The sequence below is a fragment of the Thunnus albacares genome, chromosome 15, assembly GCF_914725855.1.
Source record: "Thunnus albacares chromosome 15, fThuAlb1.1, whole genome shotgun sequence".
NCBI classification, from domain to species: Eukaryota; Metazoa; Chordata; class Actinopteri; order Scombriformes; family Scombridae; genus Thunnus; species Thunnus albacares.
This window is the reverse complement of record NC_058120.1, coordinates 12,510,443-12,533,225: the sequence shown is the minus strand read 5'-3', so window position 1 is coordinate 12,533,225 and position 22,783 is coordinate 12,510,443. Positions and strand designations below refer to the sequence as shown.

The following is a 22,783-nucleotide window of genomic DNA, read 5'->3' as shown; positions in this document are numbered from 1 at the left end:
CCTGTGGCATCAAAATTATGTTTTTAATTAATTATGTAAAAGTTTTGGGCCCATTCACTTGAATTGCAATCAGTAAACAAAACTCCTGATGAGTTTGTGTGTAAAACAAATTAATTTCCTAATTTTCATCAAGTTTATTTTTAGAAAAATAAAGACTTTTAACCCACATGACCTGGTCAAAGTTTGATTGAAATGTGTACTGTCAGGTGTGTAGAGACAATAAGTAACTGTAGCTGGACACAGAAAAATACTCATATATTTGAATGGAGAGTGTGAACGAACTGTTAGGTGCTTGGGCCCCAATAAAGGAAAAACTGTAGTACAGAGCTACAAATTTTAGTTTTGATTTTATTTTTCTGCAGCACTTTATCACTAAATTGTCACTCTCACTCAATGAGCTCCATTCTCATACTCAGTTGCTTAAGTGTAGTGTAGTGTAATGCAGTAAATGTTAATGTAGCCATGGTACAGCCTAGTACGTATAAATATTTATACCTGTAACTTCACCCGTATGGATCACAAAAAATGGCATAAGCATAAATAAATGCAGAAATAAATAGTTAAATACATAAATAAAGGAGAAAAAAAATGCATTTTGGTAATGAAAAGGGACATAATTAAAATAATGTCTTGGATTTATTCTCTTCATTTCCATAAATAATCATTCATTTATTTATTTATTTTTGATAATTTTTTTTTTTTTTTAGTTGTCATTTTTTGTGCGCCATACACCTGGACCCTGGACTTATACTGGAATAAACCAGCCGGCCTCCTAGTGGCAGATTTGGTGAACTACACCAATACGCGTCAACTCTGAGGACGCCTGCTGTCATTGGCTGCCGTCCGTCACGTGTTTATTCTGAAGATGGCGTCTCCAAATGGAGGTAAATTCTAATTCCTTACGCTGCTATGCCGTGTATAAACTGGACATTTGACATTATTAAGGGCCGTAAATCGGTAACCACTCTTCTCCTGTCGTACTCGAACATCCCAAGACGACAGAGCACACATCTTAGCTCTGTATTCTTACTGTTTGGAGATGTTTTTTCACCGTTGGCTACAGCCTTCACTAGCCACTGGTGTTTTGTCTGTCCAGAGCAGCAGAGCAGACAAGCTGCCTGAACATCTTCGTGTAGTTTTAACCAGACAGCTGAGCTTTAAACATAGAAATACTCTATGAAGCCTGCTTCTGTGCTGCTAAACTATGTTACATTATGGGGTAACAGTTACAGTCTTATGTTTCACAACATCGTTATTATTTACTTGACTGTTATTTGCTGTGATAGTGACGTTGTTGTTATTACTGCGTAGTTGTGCTTTTTTACAGTAAAGCACCTTAATAGTACAGCATTATATTAAACCCGCGAATTGTCTTATCTGGTGACAAACTATACACCGTCACAGTATAAACTTTGTATTTTTATTTATTTTTTATTATTTATTCTATATAATAAGTTTTGTATATAAGACATGTTTAAGTGCTAATGTTTTGTATATGACATATGGTACATGTCACGTACAAAACATGTATATAGTGTTAAAACAATGTCCAAAACATGTCATTATAATGTTGTATGATATCTTCAAAATGGCCAATATTATGGCAGAAAATAACAAACATTATACGATCATATGCAGTATCAAATCATATATGATTTGTACATTTTACAACAACTATGAATCAGTGGGCCCTCAGAAAGGCTGCTGTAAATTCACATTACTCCTGACTAAAGTTATGCTGTGGTTTACTGTAACTTTTTACAGTTTTCTATAACAGTTTGCTTTACTTTTCTGTGTGTTAACTGAAACACAGTAGGATGTTGTTTGTTAGCAATGTGCACCTGTTCAGTCACAGAAAGGACCACATCAGACCTTTAGATGAAGAAATAAATTACAGGATCATATTTAAAGGATCAAATGAACACATATGGAGGAAAAAAAGAGGCTTAATGAGTCTTAATAAGTCTTTACATGTATCTCTCGTGATGTAAATTATTTACTATATTTAATAAAAGGCCAATACCTGTCAGCTATATTCATCTAACTCAAGTTGCGACACCCTTGTCTTAACTCCACATTTGTTGTTTAGAGGTAAACATATGACATATGACACTGTTGAGTCCCTCAGCTGGAAGTGAAAATAATGTACACAAAGCACTGAAAGTCACTTTCAGTGTTCAACTCTGTGTTCACTCTAATTCTCTAAAACTGTGCAACTACATTATTTAAGAAAAAGGGAATTAATGTATTTTCAGTAGAAAATAAAAGGCAAAACTACTTTTTATATCTTTATAGGTGACGACTTTGAGTCTTCTTTGCTGAGTTTTGAGAAGCTAGACAGAGCGTCACCAGACCTGTGGCCGGAGCAGTGTAAGTTTGCTTTCTCTCTCTCTTGTGTCATTAGTTACTATGGATGGTTACTATGGTTACTATGTCTTGCGTTGTTTTAATCTTAATTAACCTGTAATCTCTCACACAGTACCTGGAGTTGCAGAATTTGCTGCATCTTGTAAAAATGTGAGTTAAATTCACCTCGGCTCACTTTGATTTACAAACTGGATATCTAAATAAATTAGACATACTGTAATATAGAGTCCTTATCTATAATAAGACCTGTGTTGTTTCTTATGTCACAGCCCATCACTAATTCTCCCCCCAAGTGGATGGCTGAACTAGAGAGTGAGGACATTGAAATGTTGAAAGGTAATGTACAAAACATTGGAAATCTGTTATATTGAACTATTTTCTGTATACCTGCAACAGCTGGTGTTAAACAGGGAGAGTGGAGGAAATATAGACATATAATCCTGTCACACAAGATAACACTTTGCTAAAACTAGTTACATGAAGCTAAAAGCTTTGATTATGGATCTTGTTATCCTTCTGTAGAGCTGGGTAGTCTGACTACAGCCAACCTGATGGAGAAGGTCAAAGGACTTCAGAACCTCGCTTACCAGCTGGGCTTAGAGGAGTGTGAGTACCATGAACAACACAAACCATGTAATTCAGTGCATATGCGCACAGAGGCAAAAAAAAAATTTTGTTGCTTTTTCTGATCACACATTAAAAATATGTGTGACAAGTGTGCAAATGTACAAACAAGAGCTGTGAAACAGACGATTGAAGTTCTCATGTTACCACTAGATGGTGCTCATAAGCTTTCTAGCTTTTTTTGTATCTATATCCAGCAGTAGTTGATTTCTCAGTATCCTTGTGTGCTTTCACATTCAGAACATAAACAGGCTGACTACAAATAATTTTGTATTGTTATCCAAAGACAGAATATATGTAGAAATGTGAACTTTGATATTCAGACTCAACTCCGATCTCCAAAACAACATCACTGAGTTGACCTTGAGGTGTTAAAATAATGGATTTAGGTCAATCTTGTTAAATTGGAAAAAGGTAAGAAACAAGGGCATGCCCGCATGAGCCCATACAACAAGTGCTCAAGCATTTGATGGATGCAAAATCTAGTTTTTAATCCATTCCCCTCTTACTACCTCCATTGTCATAATCCTTATGGAGTGTGGATTAGAGAGATGTAGCTAAGTGCTCATATTTTCCTAAGAGAAAAATGGGTATTTATTTTTCCAGCGAAAAAGCAAACAAGCAATGAGGAATTGTGGTATAGACCCACCCACCCTGTTACTAGGATGAAATGTATAAATGTTTTTTCCCCCCAAGTCAGTTAAATACAACCAACAAGCCTGTACATAAAGATGGAGTATTATAATGTAGGGTTTAAAGAGTAGAAATGTTGCACTGCGGCCTGCCTGCCCCATTGGCTTGTAATGAGCTCAATGCTTTGTAGAATTCCTTAAAGACGGCATGCCCTCATGAATCAAATTCAGCTAAACATAAATTGGAAAGTCTTTGATCAAATTTGATAAGTACATATGTGGAAACTTTTTAATTATCAAAAGAGATCATCAGATTTTAGGCAGGAGAGTTGACTCCATATTGAGTAAAACATTACTGCAGTGGTACCCAAATAGACATATAGAATATATACCATATATAGGAATCGTGAGAGCCTAGAGAGGAGTAAATCATATTAAAAGGCTAAAGAAAGTGTCTATAGATTGTGTAGCGTGTGTTGATGATTTGCATATACCACAAGTTGCAAATTAATTTCACTCTAAAAAGTGTCTAATCTCCCTGACTTCCCTAAACCTGCAGAAGCATGTAATCTGGCTGGTATAAAGATGTTAGCTGTCATAGGTGGAGGACTGCAGGATTTGCAATCATGTCATGTACCCCGGGATGACGGGACACAATGGTTATTATTGGTGTCGGAGCAGCCCTGTAATGGGTGCCTGTTTAATGCTCTCTGGTTTAATTTTCTCCTTTTCCTGGCTGTCAGGGGAGGCCTCGTAAATCTCAGCTACTTTTTCATCATGTTTGTGTACTCTTCAGTACCCGTAAACGAGACTCCGCAGAGGCACGGTGGAGTGAGGGCAGGGGACAGGATTTACTGCCCCTCCCCCTTCAACATGTGGACCATTAAAGAGGAAGCTGGTTAATGGGCAGAGCACAATCAAGCAGTAAAAACTCGCCTACCCTACTGCAGTGAGAAAGTGGACCTGAACCTGAAATTAATATGAGAACACCATACCTCCATCTCTAAAATACACCTAAGCAGTACTAGTGTTCATTTCTGTTTGTACACTGTGCACATTCACTTTGTACATATGTGTTAACATGGATATGAGGGGAGGATGTGACACACCCTTTATGCCCCCCCCCTCCCTAACCACAAGCACCCCCAACAATGGCTGTGTGACGCTGGCCCGGTCTAGTCCCAGCGGGGCTTGACGCGTGCCTCTTCCTCAGGCCCCAGCTGTTACTCCGCCCCATGATGAATGCCGCTGTCTCGGGCCGCTGAGCGTGGGCATCAAGCCCCAGGTCTCTGGGGAAAGCTGAGGACTCTGATAAGTGCTGTTATTGGAGGTAATTGAAAGCTGAGTGCTCCTTTGGGACGCACTGGAGGGCCTCGGCTACTGAGACGGCTGCTAACATGGCTGCTGGAGTTGGTGACGGTGCTCTATCACACTTGTGGGCTCAAGGCTACAGACCACCATTTAACACGTGTCCTGCTAGGACGGGCTGTTAATTAGGAAAGGTTTTTACTGTGCACTCTGCTCGTTAATTTTGATTTGTCTCAAGTTGAAGTCTCTGCAGCGTCTTCATTATTGTATCTTTAACTTCAGTAAGGATTTCACCAATTACAAAGAAAATTGAGACTCAGAAGCTAACTAAGGAGCTTGTAGGGCCGTGTAAAAGTTAATTCTGATAATGTGAGGATATTTTCAGGGTAATCCTTTCTGGAGATATTTACACGTAAGAAAATTCTTTGTTCTTTTGACAGATACTTCAGAAAAGAATCTTTTAACTTTTAAGACAAGGAAAAGACAACATTTATTTCCGCAACAAGCAAAATCTTATCATATCTAGTGCATTCTCGGTATCGGACCACCTGTTGTTTCTCGTTGAACACCCCTCTTCCCCCAGCCACGATGCCACCTGGCGTAGACCCGGGCTGACCCCTGTTGCGTCTGCCTGTGTGAAGGTGAGACTGAAGGTCGCCCTGCCCTGACAGCTCCTAATGGGCCCGCATTCACCACCACCACCACCCCCCCCTCCTCACCCTCAGGATCAATCTCCGGCCTATTAGAAGCGTGCCGCTGCTGAATATGATTGCATTCACTGGGCCCCACTGGTGCTAATGTGCCTCCATCAATCCATCAGTGCGGGCTGACCGCGGGGCGGGCGGTTATGAAGTGCCTGTGCTGACAGCCGCTGAATGAGGAACAGGGGATGCTACCCTCCTTCCTCCTCCTCATCACCTCCTTTACTCTGCTGTGCTCATCTTTTCACCTCTCCCCAGCTCCTCCACAGGCTCATAGTGGCGATGAATGGCAGTGTTGTGGTGTGTCTCCTTGAACGGAAAGTGAAACATGGAAGGGCATTGAGCTGTTGGAGTTTTGCTCGAGAATTTCAAACATGATCAAATTCCTTGTGCCTAACCTTGTGCCTTATATGATTAGTTCTCTCAAATTAGCTCCCGTAGCGTTAGCCATCACATTTATTGGGCTTGCTATTTCATAACGGCGCTGCTACTTATAGTCATTGTTGTAAAATCTTTAGCAGTTCCACACACATTTCACAAACAGGATGACATGAGTATCTCCTTCCACGGTGTTAGCAGGTTGCAGCTTGTATCTGATAGAGCTTGTCCATATCTTAAACAGGATCAGTGTTGGAGCTATGTGAAAAGAACGGGAGGCAGTTTAACACACACACACACACACACACACATACACACACACACTCTCATACGCCGCTCTTCAGTTCTGCCTGCCTGCCGCCTCCCTGAGCAGATCGGAAATGACACCTCATTTCCATAAAGGCATTAGGAATTCATTGGATTTTCTTTCCCAGCTAATCATAGTGCGGGTGTAAAACCTTTTAGGCTTTTTAATGAATGATTTTTGACTGATTGCCTATTAATAAGGACACCTCTTGAACAGGCATAGGCTGGGGCAGGGGTTGGGAGGTACAGATGTGTTTGTTTTGGTGTGTGAATGTGTGTGTGTGTGTGTCAGCCAGGCGAAAATGCATCGGAGAAGGAGGAGGAAGAGAGGAGGGGTGGGCCCTCTCGGTTGGGACATAAAGAGGAACCAGTGGCTCCCCTGGGAAATCACAGCTCGTGTCTGCATCTTAAATATCCCTGTGAAGTATCAATAAGTGGGTAATTGAATTTTGAACACAAACATGAGCGTCAGGTGTATGTGTTGCAGGGTGGGGGTGTTTCGGGCGGAGGGGGTGGGGTGGGGGGGTGTTAGGCTGAATGTGTGTGTCTCCAAGTGTTTCCATGCGTGTGTGTGTGTTTGTGTGTGTCATCTCCTCTGTGTCTCCCTTGTCCCCGGGGACGAGGGCAGTGAAAGTGGATGTTAAATCCATTAAATAAAGCTTACAGCCCGTAATAGCTGAGCAGCACTCGGAGATGGGCAGCGAGGGTCAGATAAGTCCTCTTAACTCTTAATGAAAGTGAATTGGGGCAGTCAGGGCCGGGGTCCAGGACTCCAGTTAACCCAGGTGGTCATCTGTCTTTTGAGCTAACAGGCGTCCAGCGGCTCACCGGGAGCGTGCCACTGAGAGAGACGGGCAGGGGAGTGGGGGGGGGGGGGTGAGTGGGTGTTGCAGGGGAGGGGTTGTTGAGGGGGGCGAAGTGATGATTACTCTCATTTTATACACAGGGGAGTCATGGTGGGGGGCTGGGAGTGGGCTGTGACAATGACACCGAGATCACTCACCGTAAACGAGGGGAAAGTAAGATGTTACACCACAGCGTTTCCTGTGCATTTACATTCCAACCACTCGGCGTTTGCCTAATGAAAATGATTTGCCAGTGCAGAGCGCGGAGAATATTGCAGGAACATTCCGAGTTGCACCACAGGATTTCCTACAGTGTAGCTTTTGGCGCTTGGTGTTTAATTTAGGAAAAAGGGCAAGATTTTAAATAGCCACAGGGCATATTTAGCTGTTTGCAGATTTGGGTTAATCTTCATTTTGACAATGTACCTGAGCAGCAGTAATCAGGCCAAAATCTACAGCTTGAGGATTACTGGAGCCGGGGGGGTACAGGAGCCTTCAGCAGCAGCTCATCCTCAGTTATCTGCTCCATACTGGCCTCCTGCCATCATCTGATGATAACCTGGCTAAGCTCAGTTTGTGTGTCTATTTGAAACGTTTAAAATGATTTCAAATAAAAAAGTGAATTGCAGTCAAGCAACAGGGGAATTGTGAATTTTGGGTAAAATGATTAAATACAGTAATTTTGTGGCTTTGTTTACACGTGCTCCTTTTTAGCACAGTAGACTCTGATGGAATCGCTGACGAGTTAGTGCTAAATGATAATTAGATAGCAACAAATCAACAGGGCGAGGAGATGGCCCGCACAATCCATAAGGTGTCATTTAGTATGGATGGCAGTCGTAACAAGATGCTGATTAACTTAGTGCAAAATTAGTAATTGACCTTTCTAATCAACTAAACAAATCTCTAAGTCCCCCTAATCAGTATTGATCTGCCCTGTTGTATGACAAAGCCCATGTGTGTGTGTATGTGTGTGTGTGTGTGTGTGTGTGTGTGTGTAGGAGAGTGTACAAGTGTGTGGGCGTGTGTGTCTTTGAAGCTTCCTATACTCATCTGTTTATGTATTTATCATACAGATTAACAAGCATTGCAGTATTTTATGTTGATGATTAGTCTTCATATTTCTTCTGACAAAAAACAAATGTCTTCATATATATAGTTTGTTAAATAACTTTAATAACTTGTACACATTTTTTATATTCTTTATTTCTATGACCAGTTTTTCACTGAGGACATTTTGACGTGTCACAGTAGGAAAATCACAGGTGTAAATAATCAAATTAATGATGGCTGAATTCCATTTAGCTGCCACAGTTTCAGGGTCCTGGTGTTGTGAATTCTGGCTCACTGTCACACTGTCATGGCTTACTGGGACACTTGGAGACATTGTTAATGTTAACCTGTGCCTTTCCTACTATAAAAACTTCAAATGTCTGCTGCGACACAAGCATATCGCTGCTCTTTCCATTGTCAGTTCTCCTACTACGTACAGTCCAGCACTGTAAGCATTTTGACAGTTACTCTGAGCCATGTGTGAGCTCTTTTGTGCATGAAATAAGTGTCCAATTACTTTTGAACCCTTACAATTTGGGCACTGTGTGTTAAAAGGTAAATATCTCACACACAGTTATTTCAATATTGACATAAACCTTCTCAAATTAAATCTAAGACTTGGCACTTTGATGTAGTATCCACAATTTTATTTCAGTATTGACTGTTCTGAAATACAGAGTCTGAAGAATGAAAAATGTGTTACTGTCCAAATACTGACAACCTGCACTGCAGGCCTTTAGTTACTTGCTTTCAGTTCTTCCCAATCTTTCATGTACTGTAATGAGATGCTGATGTTTGAATTTTGAGCCCCATCACTGACACAGAGCTCACCTTCAGCCTGCCAATCGCAACCACATAATTCCTTTTTATAAAAAGAAGAGCCATGCATCGTAAATTGAGCATTGATTTATGTTTAATTGGGTCTTTAATGCGATGATATCAATGGTATGAGTTTCTATCAGAGTAGGGGAAGGCTGCACTGAACCGTAATTAATGAGACGCTCAGCGGGGCGAGGGGGTCTCAGGAGGAGTGGCACAACCATCCCTGATCTGTTTTAAAGTTTGGGCTCATCGAGAGACGGGGAAGAGATAACAAAATAGAGAGAAGCATGACAACTTAAAAATCAAAAATATGAACCGCTACCCTTTACCTTTCCTAGCATAACTGCTCCTAATAAGAAAGTGACATCAACCTCCTTGCGATTTCCAGGTCATCCTGATGTAATTACTTTGCCTCACCTAATTCTGATGGCTTCATTTCAATCTGAAGCACCCTACGCATGTCCAGAGGTCCCCCTGATGACTTTGTTTAGGGTGATCTGAAGAGACAGCAAAGTGCAAAATGAATCCATCCCATTCCAATTAGCATCATCTTTAACCTAATGACGGACACCTCAAGGTGACGTGGCCCCCACGCCCAGATGCACCATTATCATTCCACACCGGGCAACTCATCTAAATTACTAACTGCCCCGGCTTTTTCATTAGCCGCCGTGGGCAGGAGAGGAGGGGCGCCTTCACGCCAGCACACAGGCAGACAGCAGCCAGTTGAGATCCTGATCACATTTCTCTTGCAGGCATTATGAAGGTGGATGACTTTCTGCTTAGTGCCCATTTGAAATCAGTCCTCACTCTGCTCCTCTGTAGTCTTGCATTTGTGTGATGTACAAGGTTAGTTAGACGCTGAATAAAGTCACCGAGGTGATTCCAGCTTGGCAGCTCATAAACACTGTAGTGGAGCTGAGAGCCTGATCCTGTTCTTATCTTTAACAAAGAGTAATTACTGTACCTGGTTGGCGCCTCTCCAGGGTTTATGATGATGCCGCAGGAAGGTCCCTGCAGTCTCTGTGGTGACACAAGAGTTTGTCTTTGACAGAAAAGCCTCAGCAATGTTTGCTCTCTCAGTAAAGAGCGGTTTCACAAAGAGCCTCCAGTTGGGACGATCCTGTTGTAGGACTGTGTGCGGCGCTTGTTCACCAGATTCCACCCAGACATCTTCAATATGGCAACATGGAATTACCTCGCTGTTGTGTTTACCCATGTTAACCATTTTAATTAGCAAAACAAAAAAAAGTTTTATTTGCAGCGCATGTCATTACAATTCAGCAGGGGACAAGTAGTTGAGCTGTGAAATATTTGCAAAATGAACGATATATTATCCATTCAATACCATGATGTCAGGAACAGTATGTGACTGTGTTTTTTAATATGATTATTGGTCCATTTATTTACAGGTGTTAGTGATATGGTCTCTGAGGAGAAAAAAAAACAGAAAGGATTTTTTGGGGGCATTTCTTGTCTCAGTTGACAGGAAACATGGGTATAGAGAGGCTTACGACATGCAACAAATTAGAGCTGCAACAATTAGTCTATTTATCAATTAGTTGATCGACAGGAAATTAATCTGATAACTGATTAATCGTTACAGTGATTTTTTTAACAGTTTTAGGTCCAGCGTCTCAAATGTGACAATTTGCTGTATTTCCTTGTCAGTAAATTTAATATCTTAACATTTTAGGCTCATAGGCAGACAAAACGAGCTAATTAAAGAAATTACTGTGCCCTCTGAGAAATTGTGAATGCGTGTTTTTTTTTTTTTAACTATTTTTTAACATTTCCTTGACTAAATGATTAGTTGAGAAAATTATTTCCAGATTAATTGATACTGAAAATAAATGTCAGTTGCAGCCCTACAACAAAGGTCCAGAATCTAACCTCATTTGTTGCTGTTTTGTGGCATGTATCCTAACCATTAAGGACTACCTAACCTTTATATGAAGCAGTGCCTACTTTTAACCCCTTGTCCTAAATTTACTTTGGCAAGCGTAAATCTACAGTGCCCATCTCACATTGTTTAATTTGAATTGTTTTTAGGAAACTGAAGTTAAAATGTGATCCAGTGTTTAAAGATATACAGTACGTTATATGCATCACATGCAGCATATTGTTACTGTTTAGTCTTTGTGACTGCTAAGATGAAAAGTGCTCTTTTGCCTTGAAAATGGTTTCCTTATTTTTATTTTGCTGTCTGTCTGTCAGTTATTTCATACATGAGCATCCTCCATAATCACACGTTAAAGTGAATAGAGACATTTATCCTCTCAGTATTCTCTCATCTCGATGAGTTGCATGTACATGAACATTCATACATGTGTAGGTCTGAGCTCTTATACCGCACTACACTGAGACAGCAATCAAGCAAATCACAAGTCTCTTTGGTTGCTATGTCTCCATTTTATGTTGTTTTCCATGTCCTGAATGAACAGATGTTTGTATAAATTACCTCCCAGTGTGACACTGCAGATATTAAATACATGCTTTGCATTACTAAACAACAGTTCTGGATTAGTTAGTGCTGCAGGCACTTGTTGTGTAAGTCTGACAGTTTTATGATTTTTTACCAACTTATCCAAGATTGAAGGAAGGTGGTAAATCAAACTGTTGAATGGTTTGTTTTAAATATGTGATGTTGTTGTTTGTTTGTTTTCCAGCCAGGGAAATGACCAGAGGCAAGTTCCTGAACATCTTGGAGAGGCCCAAGAAGTGACATTGTCTTTTCTTTTTCTTTTTGTTTTCTTGCAAGCAACAGGAAATTTGGGACTGCAAGGTGAATCTGATTTATGTTTACCAATATGCTCTGAACTTGTTCAGATCTTCGCAACAATGTTCAAAGACTTTCGATATTCAATTTCAACACTGAAATGGAGCAAACTGCTCAATCTCCACAGCTGTGGCCTCCTTTAAAACTTCCAAGTGCTCCAAACTCCTGGGTGCACCTGTCCTCCTAGATAGATAGATGCCTTTTACTTTTATCAAAAGTCAAAAATGATTATTTACTTTTCGCTAAAGTTAACTGTAGACCTGCCTTGATTAAATGTTCCCTATTTATTCTTATTTCTATTTTAAACATGATTTACATTTTTGCAATTTGTGAAGTTGTATAATAAAAAGTTTTAAAATGAAGAGAGGATTGCCTGTTGTTTAAAGTTCCCTCAAGTTGATGAAGTTTGCAGCTAAAAAAAAATGGATACAACAGTTTTTTTTTTTAGAGACTGTTGAGCTTTTAATTAGGGCAATAACTTCATCTCTGCCATTCCTCAAAGTGCAGCACCTCTCCGGCTGAGCACATGTAAAGAGCTCCGACGTGAGAGTGCTTTCCCGGCTACCAGGGCATGTTTTCCATTTAATGAGCATTGGAAGCAGGGTCCCATACACAAAACATTGCGTAAAAATAATATTGCTCATTGTCATCGCCGTTAATCAGAGTTGACATAATTACTAGGACCATTTCTTTTCTAATTAGCACACTTCAGCGTTGTCGGAGCTAGCGGCCAGGCAAAAAGAGAATCAGACAGGCATGCCGAATGGGAAACAAAAAGAAGTCCATCCGCCATAATTAGGTAAGACAATGCCTCGGACTGTTCTCAGCTGGAGATGTCGTTGGGGCTCTGGTCGCTCACTCCCAACAAGTTACACTTCTCCCCAGGCCGCTAATAAGCCCCTAATCGTCTTTCCGATTCACACGGACAGAGGCCGCCATTGCCTCAGTGGCTTCACCCCCTGCCTCTCACACGGACCCTGGTTCACCCCTCCGAAAAAATATGGATTATTTATACAATTTTACAAGCACTCAGAAAGAGTGACTTCGTCTGTATGTGCTGCTCCAGTGTGGGGACACAGAGAGAGAGAGAGAGAGAGAACCATGTGGGAAGTCTTGGACGCATGTGCAGAAAATGTCCTTTAATTAGTGCTCAGTCTGATAATAGTAGCCTACTGGAACTTATCACTGACAAACTGATTGATAGGTCCCTTAAAATACTGTGGACTTTTAGAAAAATGAATGAATGTTTTTAATTGTTACTTTTAAACAATTAGTCTAAGTATATTTGCATATTTATCACTGAACATAGACCTATAAAGCCTTTACTAATACCGTATAGCTGTTAATAAGAAAAACTTTTAGGTTGCCAGGTCGTGAAAAATTCCTGAGGTTGTTGTGTTTGTTAATGTAACATCTGATCATCTTCTGGAAAAGAGTTGCAGAGCATCTGGACAGTAATCCTAGTGCTGCAACTAGCGATTATTTTCATTATAAATTTACTTGTAGATTATTTTCTCGGTTAATCAATTAGTCGTTTGGTATATAAAATGCCACAAAATTTTGAAATATATTGATCACCGTTTTACAAAACCCAGGATGCAACCTTCACATTTAAGAAGCTGAAAGCAGAAATTTTTTGCATATTTTTTCTTTAAAAAAATGACTCAAAACGATTAATCGATCATTATCATAGTTACCAATTAATTTTCTGTCCATGGAAATTGTTGGTGACTAATTGTTGCAGCTCTACTTAATCCATTCATGAACAGTTTACTGCAGACTTTATTAATTAGGCTGCTTATTAACATTCATAATTGCAGACTTGATGGCTAGTTAGAATATGAAAAAAATCAGTATTTATTTATGCATTATAAACTATTATCATAATTACCAAATAAGAGAAAAGATAAAGAATCACAACCTGCCACCAATCATTGTAATTATTAGCTTATAAGTGATCAATAAAGCATACAATATTAACCACAAATAATGCTAAATAAGTACAACATAAGGATGCATTATGAGAAAGTGCTATAGCTACTGTAGACTTTAAACTCAGTTGAACCATCTGCACGCAAATTCTGTGTAAAATACTAAAGTTTTTCCAAGTATTAAAAATTGCAAGGTGACCTTGCTGTCATTGGGACTGCTCGGATGCGGACACTTGTTGGTGCTGACTGATGAACATTGATCAGTCTTGCAGAGCGTTGACGTGGTAAGCGACCTGACATCCTCAATATGGTGCAGGCACCGGTGGCTGCCAGTCACCCGCAGCCTCCCTGCAGCCAAACAGGCTCCTCAAGAAACGGGCCAGCAGCCCCCCTCAGAGCTGGTCATCCATATGGAGGGGGTGAAAAAAAAATCAGAGCCCCTCTATCCACTCACCCACCCATCCATCCATCCATTCATTCATCCACAGTGCGTTGCCTTGACCTCACATAGCCTCTGTGTCCCGACAAACGTCAATCCGATGTGCCCCGAGTCCTTAAATTAGCTGTCAATTAGTGCAAATTAATCAACTCCTCGCCTAATTAAGCAATGCCGACGGCCAGCTACCAAACATGCCATTGTGGAGGAGCCATGAGAAAGCTGCGGGGCTTGCAAACTCTTTCTGTTCTGGAGGAAAAAGGGGGATGGGGGGTGGGAGGAGGGCATCGCATCACATCACGCCCTGTAAGTGATTTGGGAAAGCAGAGGCTCCGGCTGTGCTTTAGTTTTTCCCCTGACTCGGCGCTACATGTGTGCTGTCATCAAGTTGCCTGCGCCCTGTTTTAACACCGAGGAGGCAGCTTGATTCAGCACCACAGAGACCGGATCACACCAGAGTCTTGCGTAAGAGCTTTCCCTCCTTACTTCTTATTCACAACGGGGGGTCAGCTTCTGACCTTCCTGCGAAGAGGAACTATATATCTGTAAAGACTTTGTAAAGCTTTGTTCCTAATTTTGCATCAAGTCTAAAACTGTCACAACAGGAGCAGTAAAGGAGGAGGGAAGGAGGGGAGGGTGGGGTGGGGTGGGGGGGGGGGGGGGGGGGGGGGGGGGGCACATTTTCCAACAGCTGTTTGCTTTTTAATCTGCATCCGTCAGATCCTGCGGCCTTTGATTGGCAACCCAATCTACACGAATGACTGAACTAAATCTTCCCTTAATCTAGAGCCTTATTAGGCAGCCTCTCTTCTGCATGTAAATCAGCATGCAGCCATTTTCATGGGAGATGGATTATTAAAAAGCCATACAGAGAGGAGAACGTGTTATTAACAAACAAACAAACAAACAAACAGAGAAAAGTCTGTACAGATTGCAGCAGAGGTGATGATGGAGTGAGAGGGAGGCAGTAACTTGCCTGGAATCGACGGGTCATCCTGACTCACCCTTCCTTGTTAATAAATGACTTGATCCCAACAGGCTGATGAGTCATTAGCATATCCTAATAACATTGATTTCTTCATTAATAGAATTTCCGCTAAATAGGCCCTGATTAGTTTCAACAACCACTAATACTGTGCCTATTGCAGTGTGTGCACATGCAATCTGTGTGGATTACATTAGTACCACATGTGGTGATCTAATCCTAATTTGGTACTAATTACCAGTGTAATAAACACTAAATGATATCATAAGCAGTTAGGAAAAACAACATATTCACGTCCTATCATGAGTTGAAATGTTAGACCCGTTCTGTCAACATTATGTCTGTTTTTTCTGAATGATACTGGAACACCTGGGCGACACCTTGAACATGCTTAAGAGAGCAGGACTACACATAACCCCAAAAATAGGCATTTGGTCCTGTTTCTCTGCAATTAACTCACCAAATAACCAAAATCATCTGTTGATTTTCACATGTAAATACAAATATGTCACCAATATTCAACACATCAATAAATCATACATGTTTAATAAACTCGACATCAAGATTTCCCACTTTTTATGCACCTCTATTACACAGTTTCAGGCCTTCATTATTAACTGTATTAACAGACATAGTTTACAATAATAATTTCTATTAGAATGATAATACTAAATAAGAAATTAATATCATTTTTAATTAGTTCATTATTATTATTGTTATGATTATTATTATTATTATTTAATTAAAAATAAATAAAGACTAATAATTAGTAAAATATCACCTGGTTATTTGTCCTACTATTTTGGCCCACATTCTGTATCATTTTCCATTTCCTCGGAGGAAAAGGTCCCTGTGATTTAATCTGCTCTGCAGCCTCTGCTGCTGTGGGATTATCGCTCTGCAGGACCAGCAGCAGCAGAGTGGGTGCATATCGTCCAGCTGTCGTTTTTTCTTTTTCTTTTTCTTTTTCTTTTTTTTTTTTTTTTTTTTTTTTTGGGAGGGCCTTTGATTTGCGTGTGATGAGTTTCCCATAGCATCTGGAGATCAATTATCCATTGAGCCAGTGGTTGGGCAGAGAGATCATAGCTGGCTGTGTGTGTAAACCATTCAGCGAAAGGTAATATATACTGATTTATTCTAGCAGATTGAGGTAATTTTCTAAACCCGCAGCATTTCAAAGATAAGTAAGAGGTGTGAAATAGACTATTTAATTAGGTCTGTCTCCCCAACGCACTAAGATAGCAGCAGTGAGTTCACATATGGTGGAAAAGGTGTTTGTTAGAATATTTTTAGTTTAATGTTCCTTCTATTATGTGATATTTAATGTAAAATGAGCAGCATTCTAGGTTCTTTTTCGTAATGTAGTTTCCATTTTCAGCATTTTTGGTTTTCTGCATGCAGCCTCGAAGACAGCATAATTCGTTCCTTCCTTTCTTTCTGTAGCCTAAATCCCTACGTCGTTTATCCATATAGTCCTCAGGAAAATGCAGATATGTATCCGAGAGGGCGTATAATGCATCCATGATCCACAGGAATCCTGAATCCTTGCAGCTGATTGGCTGCTGGGTCCTGCCTCTTGTTGGGATGGACCTGTTGGATAAAAGGACCATTTTCTAAAGGACTATGTGTTACACAGTGGATCATGCACTGGGGACCTTCCTGTAAGACGGTATAATAAGAAATAAGCCTTTCAAGTAGCATCGAAGACATCATGACTGGGAAACAAGGCGCCGTGCTGTCGGAAAGTTTAAATATATCGGAGAGGACCTCTCTGGGCGCAAATGGAGGGAGTAACAGCCACCAGCCGAAGAGCAGCGCGACCCATCCGCCGCCCAGGTGCACCGGCTTTGGCATCCAGGAGATACTGGGGCTGAACAAGGAACCGTCTGTGGCCCCGAGGCACCCTCTGGGCTCGTTGCCGGCCGGGGCGCAACTGATCGCCGCCAGGTCCGTGCTGGGCCCCGCTGGCGTGGGAGTCGGGATGGGATTAATCGGCCCTGGTGGAATTCCGTCGTTTTACAGCCAACCTGCATTTTTGGAGACTGTGCTGTCGGACGCACACGATGTTCACCTGCAGCCCCACAGCAGGTCCGCAGGGCCGCTGGACACCAGCCAGTCCGCCAGCTCAGGTGATCTGCAACCACTGTCTGATTACTACTGTGCATAATAAACACTGACCTCACTGCAACACTGTTTATAGTAATAGCATTTACAGTCTTGGTTATTATGCATACATTGCCTATTTTTTTTATACGATGTAGTATTTTATTATATGTATTGTATATATTATTATTATTATTGTTGTTGTTATTATTATTGTTAGTCTAGTAGTTGTAGTATAGGGTGTGTGATTTTGAATGAAATAATTCAAATCTAATGGTGTAATAAAAAAATAGTCATGCTAGAGGAACAGTTTGTGAAATTTCTAAAATGCTCTTCATCTCGCTGCAATAACCTGAAATCTTTCTTCTTGTTTTAATCCAGACTCGGACGATTTGTCTTCAAATGAACGAAAACTCTCAAAGTCATCAGTAAGTCAGAGCAAGAAACGCAAGAAAAGACGTCACCGGTTAGTGCTGATTTATTAATACCCAGAAATATCATTCTCAGATATTCACACAAGACCATCTTTTTTCATGAAATTAATTTAGCCTTTACAGGGACAATTACTCCAATGAAAGTGCAATTATAATTGTTCTTTTTGTGTTTTTATTGTAGCTGCCATTATTGATACAAATAATAAATGAGTCCAGATGCTGATCAGAATTTCCTACAAACTGGACACATATTGTTTGTATTTTTCACAGCTGTCATAGGTTCTTATTGAGTTAAATACAGATATGTAGATCGTGTAAAATATGAGACTTTGGTGTGAGCAAGTTTGCTTCATTCTTTACATCAATGCAAAGGAAGGAATCAATTATTGAAACTGGAGATTATTTCTTAAAATTTGACCTTCTGCGTTTTTATTCCTGGCTTTATCTTTAAATCACATTTACCTTTCATTTTAGTCTAAATGGAAGACCACAAAGAAATATTTCTGCAGGATTTCACTTATTCACGTTAATTCTTTAAATGTTTCATTTCCACAGGACCATATTCACCTCATATCAGCTGGAGGAGCTGGAAAAGGCCTTTAATGAAGCGCACTACCCGGATGTTTACGCGCGAGAGATGCTGGCCATGAAAACAGAGTTACCTGAAGACAGGATACAGGTAAAGCTCCACGTTATCACCTTGTGTTTTTATTATTAGCTAATAATATTAATCCTGTATTATTCAATCGAAATTTTTTATTCTTAACGACATTTGAACATGGATCATCCTGCTTTTTTGTAATCCTAAATATTTTGACAAAGGCAGTTTTTATTAGCAGAAGAGAGTGTATGTCATGTGTTTGAGTTTATATGAGTGTGTTTACTGTACATTTATTAAGACTGAATATGAATTAGACGCAGCCTTTCACTTTTATTATTATTAACAAGTGAACCATAATTTAAATGACACATTAAGGTGTTCAGGCTCCACTTGTTGCCCATATTTTTGGGATAAAACACGAAATATAAAACAAGATAATATCCTGTGTGCTGACCATTGTAATTTATTTTTTTATGACAAGAAAAAATATTCAGATACAGATGGATCCATGAAAATGAATATTTTTTTTTAAAGAGGCAAATCTGGCTGCTTTTTCAGATGCTATATGGAGAATATAATAATAAGCCAAACATTTACAAGTTCCTGATTTCACTGCAAACATGAAATATCTCCACATGTTTAGACTGACACTGCACATTGCAACGCATAAATCATAAAAAAAACAGTTTGTGTGTTTTATAATGAAGAACAGCTTGATTAGGGTTTTTTTTTTAAATTAAAGACCTAATTGATTTGTGTGAATATTACAATAGTTTGTGAAATTCTTGCACCGATTGGAGTCCACGTTGCAGTTTACACATCCTTCACTTCTCCGTCAGTGGCAACAACCTCATCATGCAACTGTAATATTTGGCCACCAGCTGCCTGTTCTGCTGTTCTAAAAATGTTTAAGGGGAAGAAAAGGCTAAGTGAGCCCCTGTAAATCGATCAGCGATGCTCCCCTCCTGTCTCAACAAAGGCTGCTCTCCTCCAGCATCCTCTCAGCCAGCCACGACAGATAATCTCTCATCAGGCGCAGTTGGATGTGAAACAATTTGTTCTCGGAGAAGGAGCCACTAACGACCTAATCAAGCTATCAAGGCGGAAGAAGATTGCAGTGTGACCTGGACCATCCATCTGCCGTGGTGCCTTTTAATCTCGTTCTCATTACGGGCTGCAACAGCACAGCCGCGGATAAATAATAAAAGGAAAATAAATAAATAAATAAGCCGCGAGGCCCCCCGTTCCTATCCTAAATAAAATTAACACCCAATTTTCTCATTGAGTGTAATTAGTTAAATCAGACGAGCTCGGGAGGCTGGCTGCTGCTGGAGAGACGCAGGGAGTTCAAATGAAATAACTACATTGAATTTATTAGCACGGGTCAATAGCGCTGCTCCCCCGAGTCCCGGTAGTTTAATTTCCCGTGATATTTGCCCGCCTGCCCGCCATCGATTGGGACTGAAATTAACTTATTTTTCAATCAGCCTCGGGGTGCCCCAGGGTCGCTCCTCCTCGCAGCTTCCACACTGGCTTCTTTTGAGGAGCAGAGAAGCAATTTCTCATAAAAAAAAAGTATCTTGTATGAAATAAGGGTTATCATCAAAATTACCAAGAAAAAAAAGGAGCTTGAAAACGTTTTGATCGTTTTCAATTTAATATCTGTCCCCTCACTTGAATCTTCTCTCTAGCCCCCCCCTCCTCCTCCTCCTCTTCCTTTTTTTTCTAGCTCTCCTCACAGAGCCATCACAGGTGTCTAAGCAGAGTGTTTAACAATCCTGTGTTGTGCTATACAATCAATTTAGCCTCTCTCTGAGCTGACAGATAGCCTCCAGCCCTTAAGCAGTTGTTGGCTGTGGCCGAGTGGAAGTGTCTTGATGTGTCAAACCATCTATAATGTCACCACAGGTAGCTGGAGATGAGCTCTGACAGGAGGCAGAGATCCTTCACACCTGTAGCTGGGAGGTTACGGGAAATCGATGGACTAAATCAAAACGGAGCAGTTGTTATCTTAAGTTACTGTGAATCACACTAGAGATTTCAAAGTAGGCCTACTTTAAAATAACTATAGTGAAATGCTGAAATTGAGTTTTCATTGTACAAAGTATAGAAATAGTTTGGTGCCACCTTTATAAAATGTTTATAATGACTGTATTAATGGTTAATGAATCGTTTACTAAAGTTTTAAAGATCAGCCATAAGCCATTAATAAGAGCAGCTTTTGAGTTGCCAGGTTGTGGACAATCCCTTTGACTAATTGGACTGTACTGTACTGCTGAGGATCTGGACCAAAGTCCAAGACAATTTATTAAGCATTTATTAATGGATTACTAACATTTATAACTTCATCATGGCTAATCAGAAAGGATTAAGTGGATTTTTCACAGGGCAATCCAAGTTGTTCTTATTGGCGATTTATATCAAGAGCAATAAAGACATTGGTCACAACAAACAAATCCTTTATAAAGGGGAACTTATTGGAAAGTGGTACCAATAGCTGCATCTTGCACACATAAGGAAATGCAATTGGATTGTTTGTAATCCTTGAAAGAATAATGAATCGTAGAATTTCCTCTGAACTAATGAGATTTCATTCATTGTTTAGTCTCTGCCACATCAGTCAAAAATGATCAGGACCACCAATCTTAGTCTCCTTGCAAGATGACAACAGGTTAACCATTAAATATTTTTTAAAAAAAGCATAAAACATGCAACAAATTTAAGCTCATGATCAAATATTTACATCCACATATTTTCCTTCCTGGCAGAATCTGAAATGTTTGCTTCCGTTGGAAGACTACACATTACTGTAGAAGATAATGACATAATTGTTTTATTTGTTCTCCTGTTACAGGTGTGGTTTCAGAACCGCAGAGCCAAGTGGAGGAAGAGGGAGAAATGCTGGGGCCGCAGCACTGTGATGGCTGAGTATGGGCTGTACGGTGCTATGGTGAGGCATTCAATCCCCCTGCCAGAGTCCATCCTCAAGTCTGCCAAGGACGGCATCATGGAGTCCTGTGCCCCCTGGCTGCTTGGTGAGGCTGCTGTCTTGTTGTTTCCTCTCACACATTCAGTATCATCCTGTCAGCACTTCATGATTGTTTAGTGTATATTTACCACAGGATTCAATAGTAACATCATCAGTATTTTCTAGGTGGTTGTTTGAAAGGTATTTATGCGTAATATCTCACTGCAATACTGACTAATACTGCATGTGCAGGACAAGTATTGCAGATCTTCTCATTTACTAAGCATGACTCTTTTAAGCAACGTATTTAAATAAAGAACTTGGCGCAGTCTTTGCATCACATTAAATATTTTCATCCTCGTCCCTGGTCATGCATTGCCGTTGTCCATTCAGACATTAAATTCTAAACCAGAACTATTTTTTGCTTGCTATTTTCAGTCCAAGATGGCTTACCAATCAACAGACGCTATTCTAAATCTGAATACCCGCAACTCTTTGCAGGGATGCACAAAAAGTCCATGGAGGCTGTCGTCCCACCGCCTACAGGAAAGTGCGATGAGCCCCTGCAGCCGAGCTCTCAGAGGGCAGAAGATTCGGAGGCGGAGGAGAAGAGGTCGGAGGGCAAGTCCACCATTTCTAAAGAGGAACTGAGAGAGAACAGCATTGCCGCACTCAGGGCCAAGGCACAGGAACACAGTGCCAAAGTGCTGGGGACGGTTTCTCACGACAGACAGCCGGAGGGCAAACAGGAGAGACAGGCGGCCGAGGAGAAAGCCAGCGATCCCTTGAGTCCAGCAGAGGAGGCGACAAGTCCGTAGAGACGATCGAGTACCTGAGGACTGTTACTCTCATGCAGTGGAGCTGGCTGCTTTCAGCATGTGTACGGACTTACCCAACATACTCATCTCTCACTGTCCTGCAGGTTTCCACCGTTCCACCGTTTCCACCTCATCCTTCATTGACTTCTCTAAACTGGCCTGCATCTGGACTTCTTCTAGAAGAAAACTCATCCGGCTGGTTCACTGCTGCACAGAAGATGCAAATGCACTTTTTATTCTGATTTACTTCCAGTTGTTGTTGCTTATACATAGTAGAGGAGATCTGACTGCGTGGGAGTAAAGTATTATTGATGTATATAGATCCCATAATTATATTTAGAGTCAGATGAGTAACATTTTATCCAGTATTAATTAGGACTACCAATGACCAATGAGCAGTCAGTCTTTGAAGATCTACATTTCATCCTTGACATTCATTTTTAATGTTGCTTGTACAGTTACTAAATGGTGAAATTTCAAATAAGAACCATCCCACCGACAGTTCTCTTTTAAGAGAAAGAAAGTAATTGTTGTCCTACTGTATATCGCGCTGTATATACTTGATATATTAACCTCTCTAACCAAGGCACAAATTTGAAAAATGTCCTCTTGTAGTCTTAAAAATGTTTGTGTTTTCATTTGAAAATATGTATAACTCACAAAGCATAAAATAGAAATCACCTTTTATTAAA

General features: G+C 40.5%; 2 protein-coding genes across 3 annotated transcripts; both read left to right on the top strand.

Moving 5' to 3' along the window:
- The first annotated feature begins 812 nt into the window (after positions 1-812).
- lin52 (lin-52 DREAM MuvB core complex component) lies at positions 813-11,917 on the top strand. The gene is made up of 6 exons (XM_044376026.1): positions 813-884; positions 2,296-2,370; positions 2,480-2,517; positions 2,637-2,703; positions 2,890-2,973; positions 11,706-11,917. The coding sequence occupies exons 1-6, from the start codon at positions 866-868 to the stop codon at positions 11,759-11,761; spliced, it is 339 nt and encodes a 112-aa protein (XP_044231961.1). The 5' UTR covers positions 813-865; the 3' UTR covers positions 11,762-11,917.
- Positions 11,918-15,975: 4,058 nt separating this feature from the next.
- vsx2 (visual system homeobox 2) lies at positions 15,976-22,783 on the top strand. 2 transcript variants are annotated; one of them, XM_044373967.1, is made up of 5 exons: positions 15,976-17,296; positions 17,652-17,736; positions 18,260-18,383; positions 21,160-21,340; positions 21,775-22,783. In XM_044373967.1, exons 1-5 carry the CDS (start codon positions 16,879-16,881, stop codon positions 22,089-22,091), a joined length of 1,125 nt encoding a protein of 374 aa, XP_044229902.1. In that variant the 5' UTR covers positions 15,976-16,878; the 3' UTR covers positions 22,092-22,783. The 2 variants fall into 2 exon arrangements, with proteins under 2 accessions (XP_044229902.1, XP_044229901.1); XM_044373966.1 differs by having other exon boundaries at positions 21,712-22,783.